Raw genomic sequence first — 24,452 nt, 5'->3', positions numbered from 1 at the left:
GCCCTCTCTTAATTTATGTCATTTATTGCATCCTCTTGTTTTGTAATTTCCTTTGTGCTTGAGTCAGGTCCTTGTTGATTGTTGCCAATTAATTTTGTTTTTTCTTTTGTATTCAAGGCACCAACTTTTGGCAAAGAGGAGGAACTCTCCTAACTTTCTTTGTAGAACGAAAGCATTGGAACCTTGGAAGTTTCGATTCCAGACTTGAGAGACTTTATCTATTATGTCAGTTTTATCAAGGCACCAACTCTCCAATCTGTAAGGCGCTTTCTCTTCTTTTTTTGTGGAGAAGGATCAAGAATGATAGGGCTATGATCAGAAAGCCGGATAGGGAGATTGGTGATAAAAGCCTCTGGGTGGTTCATTTTCCATTGATCATTGCAGAAAGCTTTGTCTATTCTTTCGTAGATAACCTCTTTCCCTTCTCTATTGTTTGTCTAAGTATAGTTTACTCCATGCATGGAATGGGATGTCTAACAGCTTATTTCTTGTGTTATAATCTATAAATCTCCTAGCTCCTTGGATCTTCCTTGAGCCTCTAATTTTTGGTTTTGGTGTTCCACCTAGTTAAAATCTCCTAAAAATAAACCAGTCTCCTTTTGAGGAGTCTATGTAATTTGTGAGTTGATGCCAAACTTGTTGTCTATTCTTGACGTAAGGCGAGCCATAAACGAACGCTACATTGTAATTATTGTTCGATGGCTCGAAAGGCCTTGCATACAATTACATTCTTAGAGAAAGAAGTAACTAAAACTACTATGCGCTTTGACCAACAGAGGAACAAACCTCCATTGTTGTCTTCAACATCTACTCCTGCACATCCAATGAACCCGAAATTTAAGAAAATTGGTTCAAGGGAGGCAACACTACACTTAGTTTCACATAGAAAGATAAAATCTAAGTTAAAGCTACTAGCAATATTACAGACGAATTGATTAATAGGCGATGAAATGTTGTTAAGACCCTTACAATTCCAACTGAAGAAAGTCATATTGGAGGTGAAGACTGTGTAGAGTCAGTCGCACTCTTCTTGGAAATCGGAAAGATGAGGTCCTCGAGTTTCTTTGTTTTGATGTCTTCTTCATCTTCATCATTGAGTCCGTATTTGAGGAGACTTTTACCCTTGTCTTTCTTTTGAAATTTCTTCCTCTTTCGAACTTGGTTGTAAGCCTTGGATCCATTGTCTCTTGGGATGATATTCAGATCCGAATTTGTAAAGGAGGGGGCAAATTTCCTTTTCGGAGGGTCAGAGTGTGGTTTTGTTAGAAGTGGTGGGCTCTTAGAATATTTTGAGAAGGTGAGGTTTGTTGTTGTCTTAGAGGCTTTTTTTGTACTAGTGCTGGCTTCATAGATGTTCATGGCTAAAAAGCCCATACGGGTCCAGGGTGGAATGTATTTCTTCTGTTGTTGAGGCTGGAATCTTGGTCATGATCCGATTGCTTGTTGGGAGTATTTGGAGGTGGTGGAGGAGCTGAATTGTTAAGGTCCTCGAGAAGTTCCAGTAGGTTTTCTTGGATTGGGAACTCAGAATTTGCTGAGATGAATGAGTTTGTAGAGCTGGGTGAGTTTGGTGGGGGAGGGGGGGTGGGGAATGGTAGACTCCTTGAGTAGTAAAAAATTTGTGGCTTTTATACCCTCAAAATTATCCACAGTTTCCTCATGAACTGGGTATTCAGTTTCACCAAAACCTTGTGGCTTAGCTTGGTTGAAGATTTGGGCCAACTCATCCCATGGTTCGAAGCTCAGATTGTCTAGGCCCAAGAGATAGTTGTCTTTTTTGGGTAGGCTTTTTGTGTTATGGCCAGCTTTCTCTTGAAGATGTGAGGGAGTTTGGATGAATATGTTGTTTGCATCTAGTTATTCTAGATACCCAAAAGGTATAAATCACTAGTGGAAAAATGAAGAAGGGCTGCGCTAAAAAAGGCATGTAGGGCTGCGCTTTTTGACAGCAGCCCTTTCAGTAGCAGCCCTTCACTTTTTAAGTAGGGCTGCGCTAGAAAAGCGCAGCCCTTAAGCTAGAAGGTGCGCTAGTTAGGAAAAAGCGCAGCCCTTCTAGCCCAGAAGGGCTGCGCTAGTTAGGAAAAAGCGTAGCCCTTCTGGGCTAGAAGGGCTGCGCTTTTTCCTAACTAGCACAGCCCTTCCTACCAAAAAAAAAAAAAAATTTTTTTTTGACATTTTTTTACTCATAATCTCACATTTTCTGAAATTAAACAGAAAAGAAGAGAAACGAAACGAAAATACTAAACCCAAAACAATAAAAAGAATGAAACGAAAATGAAAAAAAGGAACAAAAACTAATATACAAAGAGAAGTATACAATAAGTATACAAGAAGTATACAAGAACATTAATCAAAACAAAGATGAAAATACAAGAAATTATATACAAAGAGAAGTATACAAGAACATTAATCAAAATAAACAAAGAGAAGTATACAAGAATAACATTAATCAAAATAAACAAAGAGAATTATACAAGAATAACATTAATCAAAATAAACAAAGAGAAGTATACAAGAACATTAATCAAAACAAAGAGAAGTATACAAGAACATTAATCAAAACAAAGAGAAGTATACAAGAACATTAATCAAAACAAAGAGAAGTATACAAGAACATTAATCAAATATACAAACAAAGAGAAGTATACAAGAACATTATAGATCTGAAAATACAAGAACTACAACCTAATAATGTTTAAATACATAAAACAAAACCCAAATACATAATTTAAGGAAAAAAAAATTTCGGAAAAACTTAAAATGGGTATTTGGAGGCTTAAACGAACTCGGATGGCTTAAAAAGCCTAAACATCACGGCATAGCCGTGAGTTTGACTCGTTGGCCCGTTCCGCTTCCGAAAAGGTATCACAAAAGGCAATCGGACTCCGTCGCCATGTTTAGTGCAAATCATTTCAAGGTTTTTGTCGCAAATGTTTATGGGAGTTTTTGAGAGAGAAGAAGGATGAGAGAGAGAGAGGATGAGAGAGAAGGGGAAAGGAATAATGAGGGACGTGAGAGAGGAGAGAGAATGAGGGATAATATAATTTGACGAATCCCCGCTCAATATTTCAAAGCCCGCGATTCCGAAATTTCAAATTTTTTCAGTGAAGGGCTGCGCTTTTTTAAAAAAGCGCAGCCCTACTAAGCAGAAGGGCTGCGCTTTTTAAAAAAGCGCAGCCCTTCACTAGTAGGGCTGCGCTTTTACAAAAAGCGCAGCCCTTCCTGCGCAACCCTTTATGTTTTTTCCCCTAGTGAATATAATGGGTCAACAAATGGGTCTTGGGGGATGAAAAGTTTGTCTGTATTTGTGAGATTGACTGTGGTGAAGAGGTCAGCGAGGTTTACCTCTTCTTCATAGGAATTTTGACATGGCGTGTTGGGTTGAGGTTGGTCCATTAATGGGAATATCTGGGATGGTAAGAGGTTAGGAAAGGTAGCTCGAATGTGGGGTTCCATGAGGGAATAATCTCTGAAGAAAAAGGTATCTAAGAGGGGGAATGTTTCCTCTTTTTTGGATAACCTTGCTTAAATAAAAGGGGTGGGTTCTGAAAGAGCATTGGTTTCACTCTTAGATGAGTGTTGGTTCAGAAAAGAAACGAAGGCCATTAAGGACGTTGGTTGAGGGATTAAATGGTTGTAGTAGTGAACAGGCCTATGCGTAGGATGCTTGTCCATGCAGTGGATTACCCAAAGTGTCCTTGAATATGTTAATCCATACTCTAGAGTATATAGGGGCGCTTTGGTAATTCACTGAAGTTGAGTTAATGTAGTAGTTGGAAGTAGTAATACTTGGATATTTTGTAGGATTTCCTTCGCCAGGAGTTTTCTTGAACAATTGGTTGCTGCTCATCTCACTGACGCTCTCTGCGCGTGTATGACACCTCTGTCCACTTGCCATCTGTGCTGTTTGTACTTCCCTCTTTGTTCCCCGCGTTTGCTTGGCACCCCACACTGGCGCGCTGAATTTTTTTAGTTTTGTGTCTTTTTCCTGGTGCTTGGAATGAACTTTCTCCTAGATTCTCCTTTTCTTTGAATTCATAGGAGGACTCTGCCTTTTTGGATTGCTTGATTGAACTTCCTTATTTCCTCTATTATCATCATCATCATTTCTTCCATCTGGACTTTCTAAACTACTTGAGGTGCCTTGTGAATGACTTGTATTACTCTCGTTTTCCTGGTTATCTTCATTTTGTGAATGGGAGTTTTCTGATAGAATGTCTCCCTCTTCATCCCTCTCCCATGAATAATCCACTAGATTAACTTGTGTAATTCTGTTTCGTTGGACTCTTTTAAGGCCTATGAGCTTATTTGTAAATAGTGGTTGAAAGGTGGGAGAAATCAAGGGTTGACCAACTCCTTGACCTATGTCGTTCATCACCGTTTCGAAATGTCGTTGTGACGTCTCGAATGAAAATCGACACCTTGGTCTTCTATGCCATATTCTACCACATTTTGTACAGTACACGAAGACTCCTTCATAACAAAAGTCTACCCAATCTGGCTCATGGTTTTCCGAGACAAAGTAGAATCCTGGGACTGGAGGGTGATAGATGGGTATAATGACTTTAGCTCTAAGGTAATCTTTGATACCTTGTGAGGTTGAGGGATTATCAAAGTACAAGACTCTTTCAATTCTGCTTTCGGTGCTATGTGTGTTTTGTTGTAGAGAAGTGAGTGACCTTCCACCCTGATCCATACTGGGGCTCTTTGAAAGGTGAGGGATCTGAAAGGAGTTCTTGGTTGACATTTTGTGAAGAGAATAAGTGATCCCTTATAGTTTGCTGACCGTAGAGACGCTAGATTTGATCTCTCTCTTATGTCTACACAGATAAAGAAGAAAAGCTTTCCTACCTTTTCCACCCTGATTTTGTGGTTTGTTATCCATAGTTGGTTAACCCATTCCCGGATTTCCTCCTCATGGAAATCTCTCAGGTCTGTTACGTTCCTACGACCGCTAGATGAAGGTCATTATCCTCGGGCCGGATATCTTCTTCCTCTTTGAGAATGCGGATTCCCATTCTCCTTAGTGTAATGGTTTCATTGTTTGCGCATAAGAGTACACGAGTCATTTCTCAGATTGGAAAGTTGTAATGTTTAGGTAGTTTTGAAAGCGAAGGTTTGGTTTTTGGTATTTGATATTTGTGAAGTCTCATCTAACTTTAAGGGGGCTTTTGGTACGAGGGATTAGGAGTTTGGGGATTAGAGGATGGGATTGGGAATAGTAGTTAGAAGGTGGAAATTCATAAAATATATCTCAATCCCTTGTTTGTATGTTAGTGGGATTATGTTGGGAATATTATTATCCCATGTTTGGTATGAGGTACTTAAGTAGGGAATATATTGCTAAATTATAAATTTAGCCATAGCTAAAAAATGGATACAATAGCTAAAAGATGAATCAGAAAGTAAAAAGTAATACAAGAAAACAAGCAAACTAATAAATAAAAACAATGACAAAACAACAAAAAATATAAAAATAAAAAAAATCAAGAAAAGCTGCGTGAAAACATGAAACTTATAGATAAAAACAATCACAAATCAAAGGAAATCAATCACAAAACAACAAAAAAAATAAAAAAAAAGTAAAAAAAATTCATGAAAAGCTGCGTGAAGATTAAAAAATGGAGAAGGAGGCATACCTGCTGCTTTGTCGGCAGTATTAGTGAAGAGCTGATGAAGAATAAAAATGAACTAGGGCAAAAGAAGAGCAAGCAATATTGGTGAAGTATATTTTAATGAAAGGTAAATTCATCTTTTAACATAATCAGAAATAATTGGTGGAATAAGGGGGTTTAATCCCATTCCCCTTCACATGGGAATTTAGATATCCCCTCAAACAAACATGAGATATCTACCCATGGGGATATAATATCCCATTCCCACCCCTAAAACTTATTTTAGAGAGAGAGATGCTCTTCCTTTCTTGTTGTTTATAGAGAAGTTAAACCAAACGTGGCAGACGCAGTTGATGGTAAACTCAGCCAAAATTGGAGAACTAGTTGTAAAACCCCATTATACATACTCTTTAAGGAAAAATTAGGAATCCCGCTTTGCAAGGCAATAACGAATTACAAACCCAATATGGAACCTTTGTTGTTAGAGCAGGGACTTGGCATTATTTATTCGCCAATGTTCGCTCAATTCCATGTCCACACTCCGCTGGCAATCTTTCAAAAGAACTGGTAACAAAATAAAATTCAATTCTTGTAATCTCTATTTCTTATTTTCATCATTATACTTTATGATCGAAATTCAAATCTTTGATATTTTTCCCTCTGACCCTCTTTCTTTATATGTTCTAAAGATTAAACTCAGAAGCACTAGTCATTGGACTGTGACGCAGCTTATCAGGAACAGCTTTTCAATTGTATGTACATTTTGCATATCTGTTTCTAATTTTAGATTGAGCTTAACCTTAGAATTTGGATTACAAGTTTTATTTCTGCCTATTATATGTGAATTCTTCTATATTTTTACTGTTAAAAGGTATTTAATTCATTGAATTTCGCAATCAGATTAATTTCAGCTGTTTTCTTAATAGTAGAGGAATTCAACATGCAGCTTGAGTGCTCGAAATTATAACCAAATCTGTAAATCTTCTGTCATGAAATTTGAACAGAGCTGTGATAGTTATATAACATTTTGTTCCGAGATTGTTGAAATTGAACGTGATTCGTAGTCGTATTTGTTGTTATATTTCACTTCTGTGCTTAACTTGCTGTTAGATCACTATGATGCCTGATGAAGCAGTTGGGACTTGTTTGGTTAAATATTTTACAAGGTTCCTCTAGTTTAGGAATCGTCTTTTTATGGACGATTGTGCCAGTTTTGGTGATTAGCATCCCTTCCCACAAGGGTTTTATGGAAGTGTCAAGACTAGCTAGAATTGCTCACCACTGTGATCCAAAACGCTATTCTGGCCATACCACTTTCCTGTGTTTCTTAGTACGGTATGTTTTGTGTTTCGCGGTGAAGAGTTTTTAGGGTGATGAAGCTGCTGTATGGTGTATAGTTTTATGAAGTAAAACAGGACTGCAGAACATACTGGCTACAAGCTCAGTTTAGAGAAGAAATATGACTCACTATCTTGCTTAGAAGTGAGAATCGTTCTAGAGTTTTTAGATTATCATCGTTGAGATATCTTTAGAGAGTGTTTGGTTGGGAAAAATATATTTTCCTGGAAAAGTGTTTATCCAATTGTTAATTTTTTGGTTTGTAAAGGGTGGAAATCAGTTTTAACTTTTAACAAGGATGAAAAACATTTTCCTTTCTCGAGGAAGGAATGCTGCATTTTCCTCCCTATTTCTCACCTTTCTCTTTCTCTTCTTCCATCCGTTCTTTCCCCTCCATCTTTCGTTTCCCCTTTTCTCTCCAACTTTTCTTGCGAGGAACCAAACAAAGATATACTAATTTACGATTGTGTTATCCCCTGACAAAAGTTTTCCAGTTATTCATGGAAAATTAATATCCGCACTAAAAGCTTTTTGGTTCAAACAAACATCAACACTATGTCCCTGTGGAGTCCTTCTTTTTGTCATGAAGGCTTATGATAAGATCTCAGTGAAGCGATTGGTACATTTTCTTTTATCTTCTCAGGGAAGGAGGTGTGTGGACTAAGCAATTCAATTGTAGAAGTGTTACTAGATAGTATATAAGTGTTGTCACTGGAGGTCATCATTGCAGGGTCCCGGTAAATGTCAGCTATGATTGTATCTGTGGCAAATTCATGTGAAGGAGGATGAGAAATAGCTCATAAAGAGGAGTCTGAATCATCCACCTTTTCCTTTTATTTCCATTTATTTTAACTATTCTACAGACCGTGGAAATCGGAAAGACTTTTATGTTATATTTTATAAAGTAGACTTCAGGATTCATAATGATTTTAGCAAAAGATATGTTGGTGTTAGTGCTTTCGTGGGACCTCGATTTTACCCTTACTGTTTGAACCATGAAAGTGAGAATGGGTTTGCTGGTTGTTCTCTGATACTTTGATCAATCAACGAACTCACCATAATCTAAGGGAGCTAATTTGTGGAGCAATGATTTTACTGGAGTTAGTCAGGTTCCTTGCTGTCGTGAGATTGGCTTCTTTTATTTCTAGTGCAAATTGTAACCATGCAGGATCTGTGATGAATCTCTCACTAGAGAGCAAATTCCGTGGTTTTTCCTAAAACATTAGTCTTATCTTGTACAATGGATTTGCTTCTTGTTATGGTTTCAGGTCAGATTTTGGTCAAGAAAGATTACTGTGATCCTGTTGAAGGGGAACTTTTATTTTTCAGTTTGTTAAATCAGCCAACCTTTTCTATTTCAAGACGAGTCTTAATCAACAGGAGCATGACACGAGGCAAGCTAAGGCCCTGTTGACTTCACCTGATTTTTCATGAACTGAACTTATTTTGTAGTTAACTGAATTTATCTTTACTGAACTGAATATATTTTTACTGAGTCTCTAACTCTCTATTGTTTTATCTTGTACAGTTTACTGAGCTCTACTGATCAGAACTAATTATTACTGAACTGAACATATTTTAACTGAATTGAACATATTATAACTGAACTGAACATATTTTTACTGAAGTGAACATACTTTTACTGAATTTCGTTTTAGGGTGAACTCATCGAGGCATATGGTGCACAGATTGTGAAAGAACACCATAAATAAAAAGGTAATGCCTATTTTCCTCTTTGATGCGACAACTTAATGGTTCAATTCATTTATGTCGCTTATTAAGATCACTGTGTTTTCAAGTTTTGATCTAAACATATCTTTTAGAATTTTCTTTCAATATGAATGTTTGTGGTGTGGTTATATGATTTAGGGCTAACATGAAGTGGGAATTGAAAAGCGCAAATAATGCCAAATCTCAGTCGGAAACTTTCCCATGTGTTCTGATAGTTATTGTAAAACTCAGTTAAAACTTAGGCTAGAGTCTAGACAGTTTGGTTGTTTAGTTTAGAAAGCCACAAAGTTTAAGATTGAATGCAACTTTTATTAGCCATAAGATCTTCTTTCTAACTTAAAGCGCCTCTAAAGATCAAGATTTGCTTCTATCGCATTCCAGGCAGAGGCGTATGCATGTCTTCATGGACTCCGGTGTTGGGAAGAAGAAATTATATTTTCTATCTCACTTCGTACTTTGCATAAGGTTACATCAAACATATATAGAGGAAGCCAGAATGTAACTGAATGATATACCAACAGCTTAGGCACATGAAAAGCTTTAAACGGTGAACTAATATATTGTTCACTTATGATACACTAATTAAAGTAAGTAGGTTGAGACTTTTGAATTACTTATTCAGTACCCCCCCTTGGTTCACAGTCACTAACTCCTAGCTTAGAAACAAAGAACTGATGCTTTGCTTGTGAAAGAGACTTTGTGAAGATGTCTGCAGTCTGCTCATTTTTGCCACAAAATTTCAACAATTCTGCCATCAGCTACCAGCTTGCGTATGAAGTGGTGTTGAACATTTATGTGCTTAGTTCTAGCATGAAATACTGCATTTTTGCTCATTGCAATAGTAGACCTATTATCACAAAAGATATTAGTAGCCTCCATTTGTTCATAACCAAAATCTGCAAGTAGCTTTCTAAGCCATAAAGCTTGACGCGCTGCTGAATTTGCTGCTATATACTCTGCTTCCGCTACTGTTTCTTGTTTCTTTGAACTCCATGTCAATGCTCCAGATCCAAAGCTAAAGACATTGCCAGAGGTGCTCTTGCGATCATCTAAACATCCTGCCCAGTCACTATCAGTGAACCTAATTAATCTGAAATTGCCACTTTGGTATACCATATACCAAAGTTGACAGTGCCAGCAATGTAAGGAAGTATTCTTTTTGCTGCACCAAGATGTTGTCTTGTTGGGTTATGTAAAACTCTAGACGCTGCAGTTACAGGGAAAGTAATGTCTGGTCTACTGTGCGTCAAGTAGTTTAGACCACCAACTACACTTCTGAATAATCTTTCATCTGCTAATTCAGTTCCATCGTCTCGCTTTAACTTCTCATTCATATTCATTGGAGTAGCTGCCACTTCACAATTCGGCATATTAAATTTCTTCACCAAATCAACTGCATACTTCTCTTGACTCACAAAAATGCCATCTTCACCTTGTCTGACCTCAAGTCCCAAAAGATATCGTAACAAACCCAAATCTGTCATCTCAAAGTTTTTCATCATACAGGACTTGAAATCATCAACAAGATACTGTGAGGAACCCATATAGATCATATCATATTGCATTGCTGTTTCAGGTAAAGAGTGGGCTCTTTTCACTTCTTGTGAAATCACTATTCAAAAAGAAGGCATCAATTTTGCTATACCATGCTTGTGGAGCTTGTTTAAGCCCATAAAGAGCTTTCTTCAACCTATAGACTTTGTTTTCATTACTAACAACAAAGCCTTGAGGTTGTGATACATAAACTTCCTCTTCAAGTGTTCCATTTAAAAATGCAGACTTCACATCAAATTGATATACAAAAAAAACTCTTACAGTTTCAAATCGAGCCACCGGAGAGAAGGTCTCCTCAAAATCTATGCCTTGTTGTTGTAAGTAGCCCTTTGCTACGAGGCAAGCTTTGTGCTTTTGGATGCTCCCATCAAGGTTGTATTTTGTCCAGAACACCCACTTGAGCCCTATGACGTTTTTATCCTCCGGTATATCAACTAACTCTCAAGTCTCATTTTTGGGTATGGCTGAGAGCTCCTCATTCATTGCTTCCTGCCATATTTGATGTTCTCTGCTGCATGTTCATAGCAAGAAGGGTCACAGGCAAGTAAAGCAAAGGAACATGATTCATATATCTCCCTTAATGAGTGGGTTTTGTTTGGAGATGGGCTGTTGAGTGGACTTGAATTAGATGAAGATGAGCTACTGTTGTCACTGTGTTCTTGTTGTGGCTCACGTTCAGGGCTTTCTGGACACTGCTGAACCGCTTCTGGTACTTTGTTTTCTGTACTCCAGTCCCACTTCCCTCCTGCATTAAGCATGACATCCCTGCTTATAATCACCTTGTCACTTGTCGGCTTATACAATTTATATGCTTTAGACTCAACACTATAGCCAACAAATATGCATTTTTCAGATTTGCTATCAAGTTTGTGGCGCAAGTGAAAAGGAACTAAAGCATAAGCTATACAACCGAAAATTCTCAAAGTGACTTACTTGAAGTTTTTTACCTTTCCAAGCTTCATACGGTGTTCGATTCATAACAACTCTCGTTGAGGAAACATTTAATAAATACACCGTTGTGGCTACTGCTTGACCCCAAAACTGATTCGGCAACCCCTTCTCCTTCAACATACTTCTGGCCATTTCCACCACGGTGCTGTTTATACGTTCTGCAATGCCATTTTGTTGTGGTGTATATGGCGCTATGAGTTCCCTGCGAATGAACTCATTAGATATAAACTCACCACCTTGATCTGCCCGAAGGACCTTAATGTGTCTTCAACTTTGATTTTCAACCAGGGCCTTGAATTTCTTGAAATTCTCAAAGGCTTCAGATTTAGCCTTCAAGAAGTACACAACTCATACGAGTATAATCATCAGTAAGGAGAAGAAATTAACTACTCCCTCCAATTGACTCCGTCCTCATGGGCCCGCACAAATCTGCATGTACAAGATCAAGGAATTTAGAAGCCCTCCACGACTTCCGAGTAGGAAATGGTGCTCTACATTGCTTCCCAAGTTCCCATAGATGCATTGCTTCCCATAGATGCACCCCTCACAGATTACATGCTCACCAGTTTTTCGGCAGACCAACTACCATCCCGTTCTTATTAAGAACTCGTAATCCCTTCACTTTCAAATGACCATAACGTAAATGCCATAGCTTAGCTTCATTGCTTCCCTTAAATACTAAGGCGTAATTTAAGTCATTTGCTACATCTAGCAGAAACATGTCATTTTGTGTCATTTGGATATTACCTATGGTTTGACCAGACTTCTTATCACAAATAACACACAGGTTTCTCCCTCAAACACAACAGAGTATCCAGCATTCATTAATCGACCAACACTTAACAAGTTATAAGCTAAACTAGGCACATATTGCACATTATGAATGAGCTTAACATTACCTTGAACAGTTTTAATGGCAATTGTACCTTTTCCTGTCACATGAACCTGCTTATCATCTCCGAGCCGGACTTCACTTTTCTGAGATTCATCAAGATCTTTAAACAACTTCCTTGAACCAGTCATATGGTTTGAGCACCTGCTGTCAATGAACCATAAACCATTCGCAACATTAGCAACATTGCTATGAGCCATAAACAACTTGCTTTCTTCTTCCACCTTTTATGTGAAATTGGCCTTTCCCTCATCCCTCTTTTCCTTGTGCCCAAATTTCTTGCAATATCGGCACTGGATGTTGCTCTTATGTTGACATACATCATTAAAACGTCCGCCACCTCTATCCTCGACCACGATATCCACCGCGACCTCAACCGTGATAGCCAAAATTGTCTGTCATTCCCTTGTGTGATGACTCCTCCTTCACTTGAAAGGCCTTTTCTTCCACCTTATCACTTGTATTTCTAACCCTGCTTTCATGAGCTCATAAAGAGCCCATTATTTCATCAAAGGTATAAGAAGACATATCCTGTGCTTCTTTAATGGCAAGGACAAAATTATCCCTATTCTTATTGAGACTCCACAAAACTTTGCTCACAACATCTTCATTGCTAATTTTTTCACCATAACACCTCATTTGACTAACAATATTAGTCACTTTAGAGAGATAATTTTGAACAGACTCCTTATCTCCCATGACTAATTTGGCAAAATCACGACCAAGAGTTTGCAGTCTTACCTTATTACCCTCTGATCACCCAAATACTCTTGTTTGAGTATATCCCATGCCTCATGAGAACTACTAGCTGCTGAAATATGGGGAAATATGTTATAATCTAATGCTGATTGAATGGAGAACATCACCTTAGCATCTTTCTTGCGATTCTCCCTCAACTTGAATCGGTTCTTGATAACCGTTCTCCACCAAATCCCACAATTCTTAGGATTTAAACATAGTCTTCATTTTAAGACTACAAAGACGATAATTTTTCCCCTTTGAAAATGGGAATTAAGGGTCGAGGAGTGGAATCCATGCCGTTTCCTGCTATTTTTGTGTGGGTACTCTCAATTCAAACTCATCGGTTTTGGTTCTTGCGGAAAGAAGGAGATGTGCAGGGGTTTACCTAAAAAACAAGCCTTTTCACTCTCTCTCTTACTTTCCTCTTTTAATTACTTGTTTGACTTTGCTCTCTTTTTTTTAATTAGATGAACCGTAACCTGGTACTTTGCTCTGGTAACACAATTGTTGGGAAGAAGAAATTATATTTTCTATTGCACTTCTTCTTACTTTGCATAAGGTTTCATCAAACATATATAGAGCAAGCCAGAATGTAACTGAATAATATACCAACAGCTTAGGCACATGAAAAACTTTAAATGGTGAACTAATATATAGTTCACTTATTATACACTAATTAAAGTAAGTAGGTTGAGACTTTTGAATTACATATTCAATATCCGGGATGCTAAGGCGAGGGGGCTGAAATGTCTGAAAGTTCAATCTGATTCCTTAGTTTTGGTGCAGGCCTGTCAGAAGAAGTAGTTGCCTTTTGAGATTGCTGCTATCATGACTGATATTAATGCTATGTATGTTGATTGTCTTAATTAGTGATTGATGAAGTAGATAGATTATGGCTAAGGAGGTGCACAAATTAGCTTTGCAGGCAAGACAACGTAATGTAGATAGTGTGGTTTTCTATGTTTGTACTTGCTGTCAAAAAAACTTTTAAGATCATATAAATGTGAGGTGGGGCCTGAAAAACTTGGCCACTCTGTTACGAACTCAAGCTCTGGACAGATTGTTAATAAGCTGAAGAAGATGATTTTCACTAATAAAACTGAAATTACAGAAAATGAAAGGATAAATATCAAGTATTTCAGTGACTTGACACACTCCTAAGCTAACCGCTAAAATGAACTCTCCATTATTTTCTTCATAGTAATGTCTCTCTCTACTCTCATCTATATATAGTCTTCTTGTTTCCCCTTTCCCTCTAAATTATCTGCCTTCTCCCTTAAGCTTATCCCTCGTATAGCGGGTTCATTACAAAGTTTAAATGTGATATTCTCTTTTCACCATGCACTTCACCTTTCTGAAATGTCTTCATCGTCCTACACAATCCTCACTTAACGACCACTTATCTCTGTAACAGATATATAGTTTTTGGTGGAATTCTGTTCAGAGGAGATGGTGTCATGGGTAATAAAAGTGAAGCCTGGTCTGTTTGGATAAGGAAGATCTGAAATCTCCCCGTATAGCATAGCGATTACAGTAGGTATGTCTGGTCTATCTTTTGCAAATTCTTGCACACACAACAGTCCGACGTGTACACACCTCATAATCTCTTTTTCATGCTGAGGCTGAAAAATTATTGGATCAATCAGTGGTCTGATGCTCTTCTCATTCCATGAATTCCATGCCTGATATGAAATATAAATATAAACAGTAATGAGGGTATAGAAATCTAGAGTTTGTCGATGTAGAGAATATAACATTTGTACATAAATAGAAACTCACATATCCTATGAGGCTCAAGGAATGCTCATCATCTGAGAAACTGCTGTTTCTTTTTCCGCTTAAAATCTCCAGCAATAGAACTCCTAAGCTAAATATATCTGATTTCTCAGAGAATATCCCTTCCATTGCATACTCAGGAGACATGTAACCACTGTGATTTCAAAAGTTACATTCTATATAATATCAAAAGAAAGAAAAGAAAATTTTAAATAGATTATTAGATGACTAATATCTAAAATTTGGGAAACTTACTATGTCCCAACCACCCTTCTAGTGTCAGCTTCATCTTGGTTGCCTCCAAAAATTCTTGCCATTCCAAAATCTGAAATTTTTGAATTGAGTTCTTCGTCTAGCAAAATGTTACTCACCTTCAAATCTCGATGGATGATCCTTAATCTAGAATCTCTGTGGAGGTACAGGAGGCCTCTGCATATCCCTTGAATAATGTTGAATCTTGTGTTCCAGTCTAATTTCTTTTGCTTTTCTGCAACTGGAGATGAATCATGCATAGCAGCAATGCAATAGAATAAACATAACATCACGATAGGGTAAAATGCTATGAATGCATGTCATTTACTTGGAGTAAGTCATGATACTAACCAAAAAGAGATGCATCCAAGCTTTTGTTTGCCATATATTCATAAACCAAAATCTTCTCTTGCCCTTCAATAGAACAGCCCAGAAGTCTGACCAGATTACGGTGCTGCAGTTTTGAAATAATCTTCACTTCATTCATGAACTCTTCTAGGCCTTGTGCAGAGAATCCTGAAAGTCGTTTGACAGCTATTTCTCGTCCATCTTCCAGCTTTCCCTGGCAATTAAATGTTAAGAATTGAGCTTTATATATTGTCATAGGAAGCTGCTATAAAGCATCTTTAATGATCTTGCATCCTAGAAAATTTGACCTTGTATACTGAACCAAAGCCACCTCGTCCTAGTTTGTTATTTTCATGGAAATTGTTTGTAGCTGCTGCGAGTGCTTCAAATCTGAACAGGGGAATCTCTTCAAGTTTTGCATTGCTCTTCTGGTCAGTAATCATGTAACTGAACATTTTCTTTTTGTCATCTGTGTACCATAGTAGACATTAGTTCTTCAATAGTTTGCCAAGACCTTGATGTTGACAGTGCAGATTTAATAAGGAATATGTATTTATTTCCAACTCTTTCGTCTTACCATTAAGGATGGCAGGATTCAGCAGTATGCAATCTCTGGTATTGTACTATTATTAGGTTATGCACCCGAGGAGATGATCATAAAGAGTACTACAGCATCATCCAAAATTAGTGGCCTTGTCCCAACCTCTCATTATCAAGGAATTATAATTTGATTTTATGAGATACTATATATAACAATAATAGTTATCGTATTTGTGTTTCCTGCCTTCACTTACGTTAAGTAAGGATGTATTAAGATATCCAATTATAAATCATTATTGTGTCAAGAAATTCAACAAATCCTCCGACAACCTAAAATAGTACATGCGACTATTATTTTAGTATGAAGGGCTAATGATAATTAAGTGAGCTGATCAAGTCTTATTTATAAACAGAAGGGTTATAAGAAAAAATAAAATCAAGGCATTGTACACATACCTTGATGTTGAGCACTTTGCCTCTTTAGAAAGCATATTAGTATAGTAATTGCTGCCGTTCCTACAAAGCTTACTATCACTACTGCAATTACTCTTTTCTTGTTATTAGTACCTGCAATTCGTATTGAACTCTACTGTCACAATCGCAAACAAGTTGAGTGACCAATGAGACTTCAGGTATATAAACCATACCTAGCTCTGAATGCGCTAGACGGAGGTAGAGATCCACTCCACCTACTGAGAATTCTTGTATGTCAATTAAGCTTGTACCCCATGTCATACAACCAACACCAGTGTTATATGCATATGCCAAACACGAGCAGTTACTTAAGCATTGGCTTCTGCATTTATCTTGATTCAAACCTAATCTCCAGTCAGGGTTTTCTGGCACTTTCATCATCTTCATCCTCAAAAATCCATCTTCTTTACCAAATCCTCTCTCACACTGCAACTCAGTTGTTCTGATGCATCCATCGCTCCAATTCCATCTGCTCCACTCTGCTATATTCTTGGGCTCAAACCCTTGTAAGCACTGGCAAATTATTGGTCTTTGTGGGTTGCAAGTTCCGAATGCTCCACACTTGCCGTAGATATCACAGTCTGTTGCAGGAACCTGCCACTCCACCTCCCATTTCCTTTCTCTGTCATCCCACCATATTTGTATGAATTTTCCATCTGTGCTCAACATATAGGTTGATAGTAGAGACGTGTTTGGGTAGAAGTATTGTGTAGTGACGGTCCCCTCTCTGTCACTAGATACCACGAGTTGAGCATTGATGAAGTCTATGAAATTAAATTGTATTCCAATGAAAAAGTTTCCATTCCATGGACCACTTCGCCAGTGTAGGCGATCCCCATCCCAGACTACAAGCTGGGGTAGCGTATAAGTGTCAATGCCTGCTGTAAATTGCCCACCAGATGGATCTGAAGGGCTTTTCCAGGACTGAAATGGTTTATTTTGGCTTCCATGCTTGGTGATGGTGAGTTTCATGTTTGGCAAGAAAGCGTCTGTAGGGTGATCGAAGCTCTGCCACACGATCTCCTCTGTGCTTTGCAGAACAAGGTTACCCGAATCCGTAATCTGGGCAGATAAATCATCACCACCTGATAAATTTGCGACATTTGAGGACCAAAGAATTTCATTTTTACTGTTATGTACTTGGAGATTGCCATCTTTTGATATCTTGAAAACCCCAGAAGAATCATTTAGTGGTTCGTTTCTGTTAGCTACCCAGACGACATCTCTTACAGAAGGCATACTGTACCAGATGCCCACATAACGTTTCGAGGAATTAGGGGGGCTGAAGAATCCAAGAGTGAAAATGTTGTTTTTGGATATCATAGTTTCAGGGTCCTTTAGGAATTCTGTGGCATTGATGGTATTTGTAGCGGAAAAAGATTTTTCTATGAAGCAAGAAAGGAGCATTAGTACAAGTAGAGCAGTCATTGCTTCCTACTGTGTATTTTTGTCTTTCTAAATTAAGAGTAGGTCAATGATGAAATTGGCGGTGTTGAGCTAGCCTCACTATGATGTAGTAGTGAAGCTTGTTTGGATGTTTTAGGAGCAGTCTGTTGCTCTGTTCATCCTTAGTTTGTACCTTCTTTTTTTGGTTATCAATAACTACTTTGAATTGCCAAGAAAAAAGAAAAAAGAAAAAAGAAATTGGGGGTGTTGATATTCCTTTCCTGAACATTTGATTGTATTAACATTTTACCAAGTTTATAAGGCTTAAGGTGTATTCAATGTCCTTAAGTTTATGATGTATAAAAAAGGTATGAGGATATGCCTTATCTGTGGTGCATTACTAAAGTACGTGGTGGTCTTTGCTTTTTCTGCACAAGATATTGACCTTAGTGGAAATCTTTTTTTGATGATGTTCATCAATGATCATGATCACGATTCTGACACACAATAGATATGGATGTCAAAAGGTTTGATCTTGTGCTAGCTCTGTTTGCACTGGAAAAAAAAAGGTCTTAGTGGAGTTTTTTGTCTGAATTTGTGGCTGAGATTAGTTACCATTCTCTATATCAATTGGGTCTGGGTCTTCAAATTCTGTGAGAAAATAACCAATATGGCGATTGAAAATAACAAGAGACTGATAGGGCAGTAACCCTTATGATTGCTCCAATCACTATCACTAGATGCTTTAATTGCTGTTTGGCAATGTTACATCTGAGAAGAATTTTACAGGCCTCTTCAATTGACGAAGGAGGAGACATGAACTACTTCCATGCTCAAAGTTATTATCTCTCGTTCCTAATATGAGACAACTCAAATATGGACAACTCAATAAGTGTATAACTGTCTTTAGTGTAGATGTGCGAAGGCGAGTGATTTTACAGCTGATAAAATGTGCAGGCTACCATGATTTTGAGGAACAAGAGCACTGTGACGAAAATGATTGATTGAATTTGATAGGCCTGCCTCGTTTTAGTGTCTGGTGATTATTTTGGTTTGAAAATGGGAGCAGAAAATTATGCCCCTACAATAAGAAAGGAGGCGATAATGATATGAAATCCATGCTCACAGATCAGAACGGTTATCTTACTGGAAGATAAAAACATTACTAACTGGTAGCATGTTTGATTAGAGATACATCTGCAGGGCGAGAAGCTCAACTAGTTTACCGGGTTAAAGTTCATACGAGCTATACCGTAACTGAGGTTCAGAATCCAATTTTATTGGCTTGAGTCTTCCCTTTTGCAAAAGGAATATACCTAGAGGACACCTGGTATGAAGTGAAGTTGAGGAAAATCAAAACTTGATCAGATGGATTATGGAGCTAAAACTTCTGGTCAAGTTTATGTTGTAAGAAGAATTTAATCCGTATTAAATAATTGTTGCACTCATTGCAAATGTATATGCAGGCTACCAGACTAGGTAAGCTAATGTCTAGTCTTAGATAAAAATAAAAATATGCTGAAGAACAATGTATTAGGCAAGGCTAATTTGATCAGCCATAGATCTTATGCATCCATTTGATGAGATAATAGTGTACATCTATTAATGATTCAATAAAGAAAGACTTGTTGAGTGTAGAAGGGAATCCTTTCATCAGTGATAACCACTATAGTATCACTAGAAAGATACTAGCCACCGAACCAATATAAGTTAGCTAGTTACATGACCATTGAAGTGTTGTGTTTTTACATAACCCATGTGTTACCGGGCACTTAAAACTGTAATAGAGACATTATTGGCAGATAAAGTTTGATCGCTTTGTTTGGAGGACGAGGCAAGGTCCTTTGATTTTTGACTGTGAGTGAAGCCAGGTTGTTTCGGACATGGAAGATCTGCAATTTCACTATGAAGCATGGAGATAACAATTGCAATGTCTGGTCTGTCTTCAGCAAATTCTTGCACACATAATAGACCTACCCATACACACTTCTGAATCTCTCCCAGGAAGCATGTTTCAGCGATGGCTGGATCAATGAATGATACGACATTGTTCTCCTTCCACAGTTTATATGCCTGAAAGACGAGAACATGATGATTTTGACACGAGGATATCTAATATATTTTTCTTTCTTTCTTTGTTAAGATTATGAAAATTTCAAAAGAACTGTCGTAAAAGACTTACATATCCTAGTAGGCTCAGGGACTTTTCTTCATACCAGAACAGACTATTCCTTTTTCCACTCAGAATCTCCAATAACAAAACTCCATAGCTGAATACATCTGACTTTTCAGAGAATCGCCCTCCCATTGCATACTCCGGAGACATATATCCACTACATTAACAATTTAAACATGACTTTTAGTGTTCATAACTAGAACAGGCCTGCATGTTAGTTAGTTGTGTACTTACTATGTTCCAACCACTCTTCTCGTGTCATCTTGATCTTGTTTTTCCCCAAAAATCCTGGCCATGCCAAAGTCTGAAATTTTTGGATTTAGGTTTTCGTCCAACAAAATATTGCTTGCTTTGAGATCTCTATGAATGATCTTTAATCTAGAATCTCTGTGAAGGTATAGGAGGCCCCGACTTATCCCGTGAATAATGTTGTAGCGTTTCACCCAGGGTAGTAGTTCATGTTTTGTTGGATCTGGACGTGATGTGTAATATGTAAAATAAGTCATACTGGATGATTAAACTTGTGTATATGCACCAGTGTTACCTAATTAGCTAAACCTGCAAGCTGCTATCAGAATAAGGAGAATTGGTACATGCAAGTGGTATTATTTTCGGTTAATGTAACATAACTAGAAAGTGATTCGCACAAATTATGTAACACTGATTTGCACTAGTTAATGAATCCAAAGAGTTAGATATTGTGATGCAAACCAAAGAGAAGCGTGTCTAAGCTTTTGTTTGGCAAGTACTCATATATCAACATTTTCTCTTCTCCTTCCACAGAGCAGCCCAGTAGTCTGACAAGATTTCGGTGCTGAAGCTTAGAAATTACTGCCACCTCGTTCATAAACTCTTTGTCTCCTTGTCCTGAGGATCTTAAAAGTCTCTTGACGGCAATCTCTTGTCCATCTTCCAATTTTCCCTTCAAAATTATTTATTAAAGTGATAGTTTTACATTTGAATAATCAATTTTATGGGTTAATTTAATCATTCATTAATGATACAGGCATCTGATCTGAAAATTACTTACCCTGTAAACTGGACCAAATCCACCTTGTCCAAGCTTATTTGTTTCCTGGAAGTTGTTTGTGGCTGTTACCACCTTTTTGAATTCAAATAATGGAACCTCTTCCAGTTGAGCATGATTTTCGTCTACTCCAAAAATATCTGACTCTGGTTTTCTGTACTGAAGTTTCTTCCCTTTAAATGTCAAATATTCAGTAAATGCATAAATTTAGGTTAGTTATTCTCTTCTTTTCATGTATTGAAGCATTATTTTACTATGTAATTATGAAAATGTAACCTTGTTTTTTCAGGGCATGCCATCTCCACAGAATGAATACAAGGGTAACAATTGTAGCTGCTCCTATGCTTCCTGTTGCTGCAATAACTGCTGTTTTTTCACTGTCATGTCCTGCAAAGCATAATGAGACCTCAATTGCAATCCGAACTGGGTAAACCAAGTTTGGACCTGAAAGGCTGAAACAAACCAAAAATTGATTTGAACAAAATTGATCTATTTTCCAGAACTAACTCATTGAAGGTGGACCCGAATATTACCCAACAAGATTTGACATGATCGATACTACACCAAATGACCCATCACCCAGAAACGATAATGACCTGTGTACGACCTCTAGACAAAATGGTAGCACAGATCTGGGTAAGATAGACAACCAAAGAATTATTACCTAGCTCAGAATGTGCTAGCCTTATGTAAAGATCCATCCCACCTTCAGGCATCTCTTCTGTGTCAACCAAGTCTCTATTCCATGACATACATCCAGCACCTGATTCAAATACATAAGCTGCACACGTACAGTTCCTTAAGCACTGGTTTCGGCACTCATCTTCATCCAATCCAATTAACCAGTCAGCATTATCTGGCACCTTAATTGCCACTAGTCTAACAAACTCGTCTTCTTTCCCCCCTTCACTATTACATTGCAGTGGCATTTTTCTTATGCATCCGTTCCTCCAGTTTCCTTTACTCCATTCTAACTTATTTTTTGGTTTGAATCCTTTCAAGCACGAACAAATTGGAGAATTCAGTTTATTACAACTTCCAAATGCTCCACACTTTCCATAAATATCACACTGCGTATTTGGCGCTTTCCATGCGACCCTCCATTCTTTCTTACTGTCATCCCACCATCTCTGAGTCAAAATTCCTGTATAGCTCAAGCCGTAGTTCGACAACAATGACTCATTTGCATAAGAATATGTTAAAGAAATGGTGCCTTGCCTGTCATTCTCAAGAATGAATCCAGCATCATTAAAATTATCAGAACCATTGTTTTGTATTCCGTTAAAGATTTGGCCGTTCCATGGACCACTCCTCCAATAGGGCTTATCACCATTAAATATAACAAGTTGTGGGAAGGCAAAAGAATCAATGCCAACCGAGAACTTCCCGTAAGATGGGTCGGAAGGGCCATTCCAAGCCTGCAACATCATCCTGATGTCACTGTTTCTGGTGACAGTAAGCTTCATATTTGGCAAGGCTGTATCAGTTGGGTGCTTAAAACTCTGCCATAAGATCATTCCTTTAGGTCCCATCAGAACTAGGTTGCCTGAGTCCAAGAGCTGTGCTTCTGAGTTACCATAAAATTGGTGTGACACAGAAACATTCGAGGACCAAAGTGTGCGGTTTCGAGCATTCAAGATTCGTAGATTACCATCCTCGGAAATTCTAATGGACCCACCAGAGGAATCATTCAAAGGGTTATTCCTGTTGGCCACCCATACAACATTCTTGATATGGAGTCTGCTGTACCAGATCCCCACATAACGGTTTGTAGTGTTAGGGGGCTGAAAGAAACCCAGGTTAAAAGCACCATTACTGGAGATTATAGTATCAGGGTCTGTAAGAAATTTGGTAGCTGTAATTTTGTCTACAGCTGTGCTATATTGCAAGAGAAAGAAACAGATGAAGAGAATGGAATTTAAAACAACCATGATGTTTAATATGATGTAATACGTAATAAGGAGAAATAAGAAGGATTTGGGCTCCTATATAAGAAAATGGAGTCATTTGTCTTAGGAATTTTATAGAATCTAAAAGCTTGAATCGTTAGTGATTGATTCACTGATTCTGACATATCACTGTCTCATGGCCTTTGCTTTTACTTTTCACTTTTACGCTTTGCTGCCAAAAATGAATGGATTGCTCTTGCAAATGGCTAAAGAGCAATGTGCGTTGCAAGGTTTGGCTGCAAGGATTTGGCCATTCCGTCTATCTTGGATAACTACAAATTACATTGGTTTCCTGTCTCATCTTCTTCATATTGGGAAAAAAAATTCTCATTTGGAAAACGAAGAAGAGCAATTAATTAAATTGGTTACGATAAGGCACTCCCTCTGTCTCATTATAGTTGCTTTATAGCAAGTTGACACACTTTGTAGTACTATTGAAGAAGTAAAGAGATAAAAGTTGGTAGGTGAGTGTAGGATTCAACTTGCAAAAAAGAACATAACAAAATGTTACTATAAAAGGATGAATCAAGTAATTTTTTTTTGTGGGGGTGGGGGGAGAGGTGTAGGCTCAAGCTCAATATTAAGAAGAGAACATACTATATTTTTTTAATATTGTGACTAGTTTAATCTATTTAGGGATCAGAGTAATCTATTTCGTGACCAGTTTAATCGATTCAGTAATGATATTCTTTTAATCCATTCAGTGACTAGTTTAATCCATTTAGTGACTAGTTTAATCTGTTTCGTAAGACTACCGAGTTATTTTTTGAAATAGTATGTTGTAGTTCGAGAATCAAGAAAACAAAGAAAGGAGAAGATAATGAATACCTAGAATACTGCTAGGTTAGAGTGAAATGCAATGGGCTTGTAAGAAAAATTCTGTATTACAATTTGTCTAATTTCATGTTAAAATTAGACCGCCTATTCTAATAGTTTGTGTAAATACTACTATAAAAAAAAATTTGACGTGAAAATTTCTGTTAAAGAACCTCTATCTGACATGCATCTCCATGCACTTGAATGAGATTTCTAACACATAGGTCATGTAGGAAGTTCGATGATGACTGAGAGAGACTTTCTTTAATGTAAGACGAATTATGAATAGATATGCGATACGCACTAAGAAAGCTACTTGATGGCAATGCCACAAACCTTGTACCTCTCATAGCCTATTGAATATGGTGTAAGGGTCAGATCATACTTGGCAAATTTAAAAGGAGTCATGATGTGTAGGCTAGAGAGTCTTATCCTTTAAACCAATGAAGACTAGAAAGGTAAAAGCATTTTGATTTTTGGGGAAGTGGTAATGTTGCTGTGCATACTAGACTTCCTATTCACGTCAACAATTGTTTTGACGTCCAAGTCTAACATATGTTGCCAACTATGGATTATCGAGCACTCACAGTCGTGATAGAGAAATTATTAGAAGAACATACACTTCTTTGGCCTTTCTGAGAGTGAAAGGACCAATTAAGTAGTTGCTCACTTTGTCCCTTAACCAATTGGTTGACGGTTCAATCGTCAACCTTTGGCACTGCAAAGAGATTCTTGGCCAGCCCTGTATCCTTAAGTGGAGCATCCGGAGCGAGAAGATTAGTCACTGCCGTCGGCTTTGTTCACCAAAAAAATAAAATAAAAATAGTGAGGACACTTGATGTGAATAAAATCGGATTAGAGAGAAACCAGGCTGCTTTGGACTTGG

The 24,452-nt window shown here is 37.7% G+C and overlaps 2 protein-coding genes and 1 long non-coding RNA gene across 3 annotated transcripts; 1 reads left to right on the top strand and 2 right to left on the bottom strand.

Annotated features, from left to right (window-relative positions):
- Nucleotides 1–5,887: 5,887 nt before the first annotated feature.
- LOC104883089 (uncharacterized) lies at nucleotides 5,888–22,876 on the top strand. Its single transcript, XR_007268828.2, has 5 exons — nucleotides 5,888–6,182; nucleotides 6,305–6,367; nucleotides 8,222–8,669; nucleotides 13,693–14,359; nucleotides 21,091–22,876. It is a non-coding gene; the product is annotated as an uncharacterized LOC104883089 (long non-coding RNA).
- On the bottom strand, nucleotides 14,211–17,843 carry LOC104883088 (G-type lectin S-receptor-like serine/threonine-protein kinase At1g11300). Its single transcript, XM_010667544.4, has 7 exons — nucleotides 16,386–17,843; nucleotides 16,195–16,305; nucleotides 15,507–15,667; nucleotides 15,202–15,412; nucleotides 14,854–15,091; nucleotides 14,602–14,752; nucleotides 14,211–14,504 (listed from the first exon to the last, which is right to left on the bottom strand). Exons 1-7 carry the CDS (start codon nucleotides 17,638–17,640, stop codon nucleotides 14,211–14,213), a joined length of 2,421 nt encoding a protein of 806 aa, XP_010665846.2. The 5' UTR covers nucleotides 17,641–17,843.
- On the bottom strand, nucleotides 19,178–22,732 carry LOC104883087 (G-type lectin S-receptor-like serine/threonine-protein kinase At1g11330). Its single transcript, XM_010667543.4, has 7 exons — nucleotides 21,466–22,732; nucleotides 21,078–21,188; nucleotides 20,805–20,974; nucleotides 20,486–20,696; nucleotides 20,009–20,246; nucleotides 19,781–19,931; nucleotides 19,178–19,671 (listed from the first exon to the last, which is right to left on the bottom strand). Exons 1-7 carry the CDS (start codon nucleotides 22,730–22,732, stop codon nucleotides 19,360–19,362), a joined length of 2,460 nt encoding a protein of 819 aa, XP_010665845.2. The 3' UTR covers nucleotides 19,178–19,359.
- Nucleotides 22,877–24,452: the final 1,576 nt, after the last annotated feature.

This window comes from Beta vulgaris, chromosome 8, assembly GCF_026745355.1.
Source record: "Beta vulgaris subsp. vulgaris cultivar EL10 chromosome 8, EL10.2, whole genome shotgun sequence".
Lineage (NCBI taxonomy): Eukaryota > Viridiplantae > Streptophyta > Magnoliopsida > Caryophyllales > Amaranthaceae > Beta > Beta vulgaris.
Note: the sequence above shows the minus strand (reverse complement) of the source record. Positions and strands in the feature narration are given on the sequence as shown.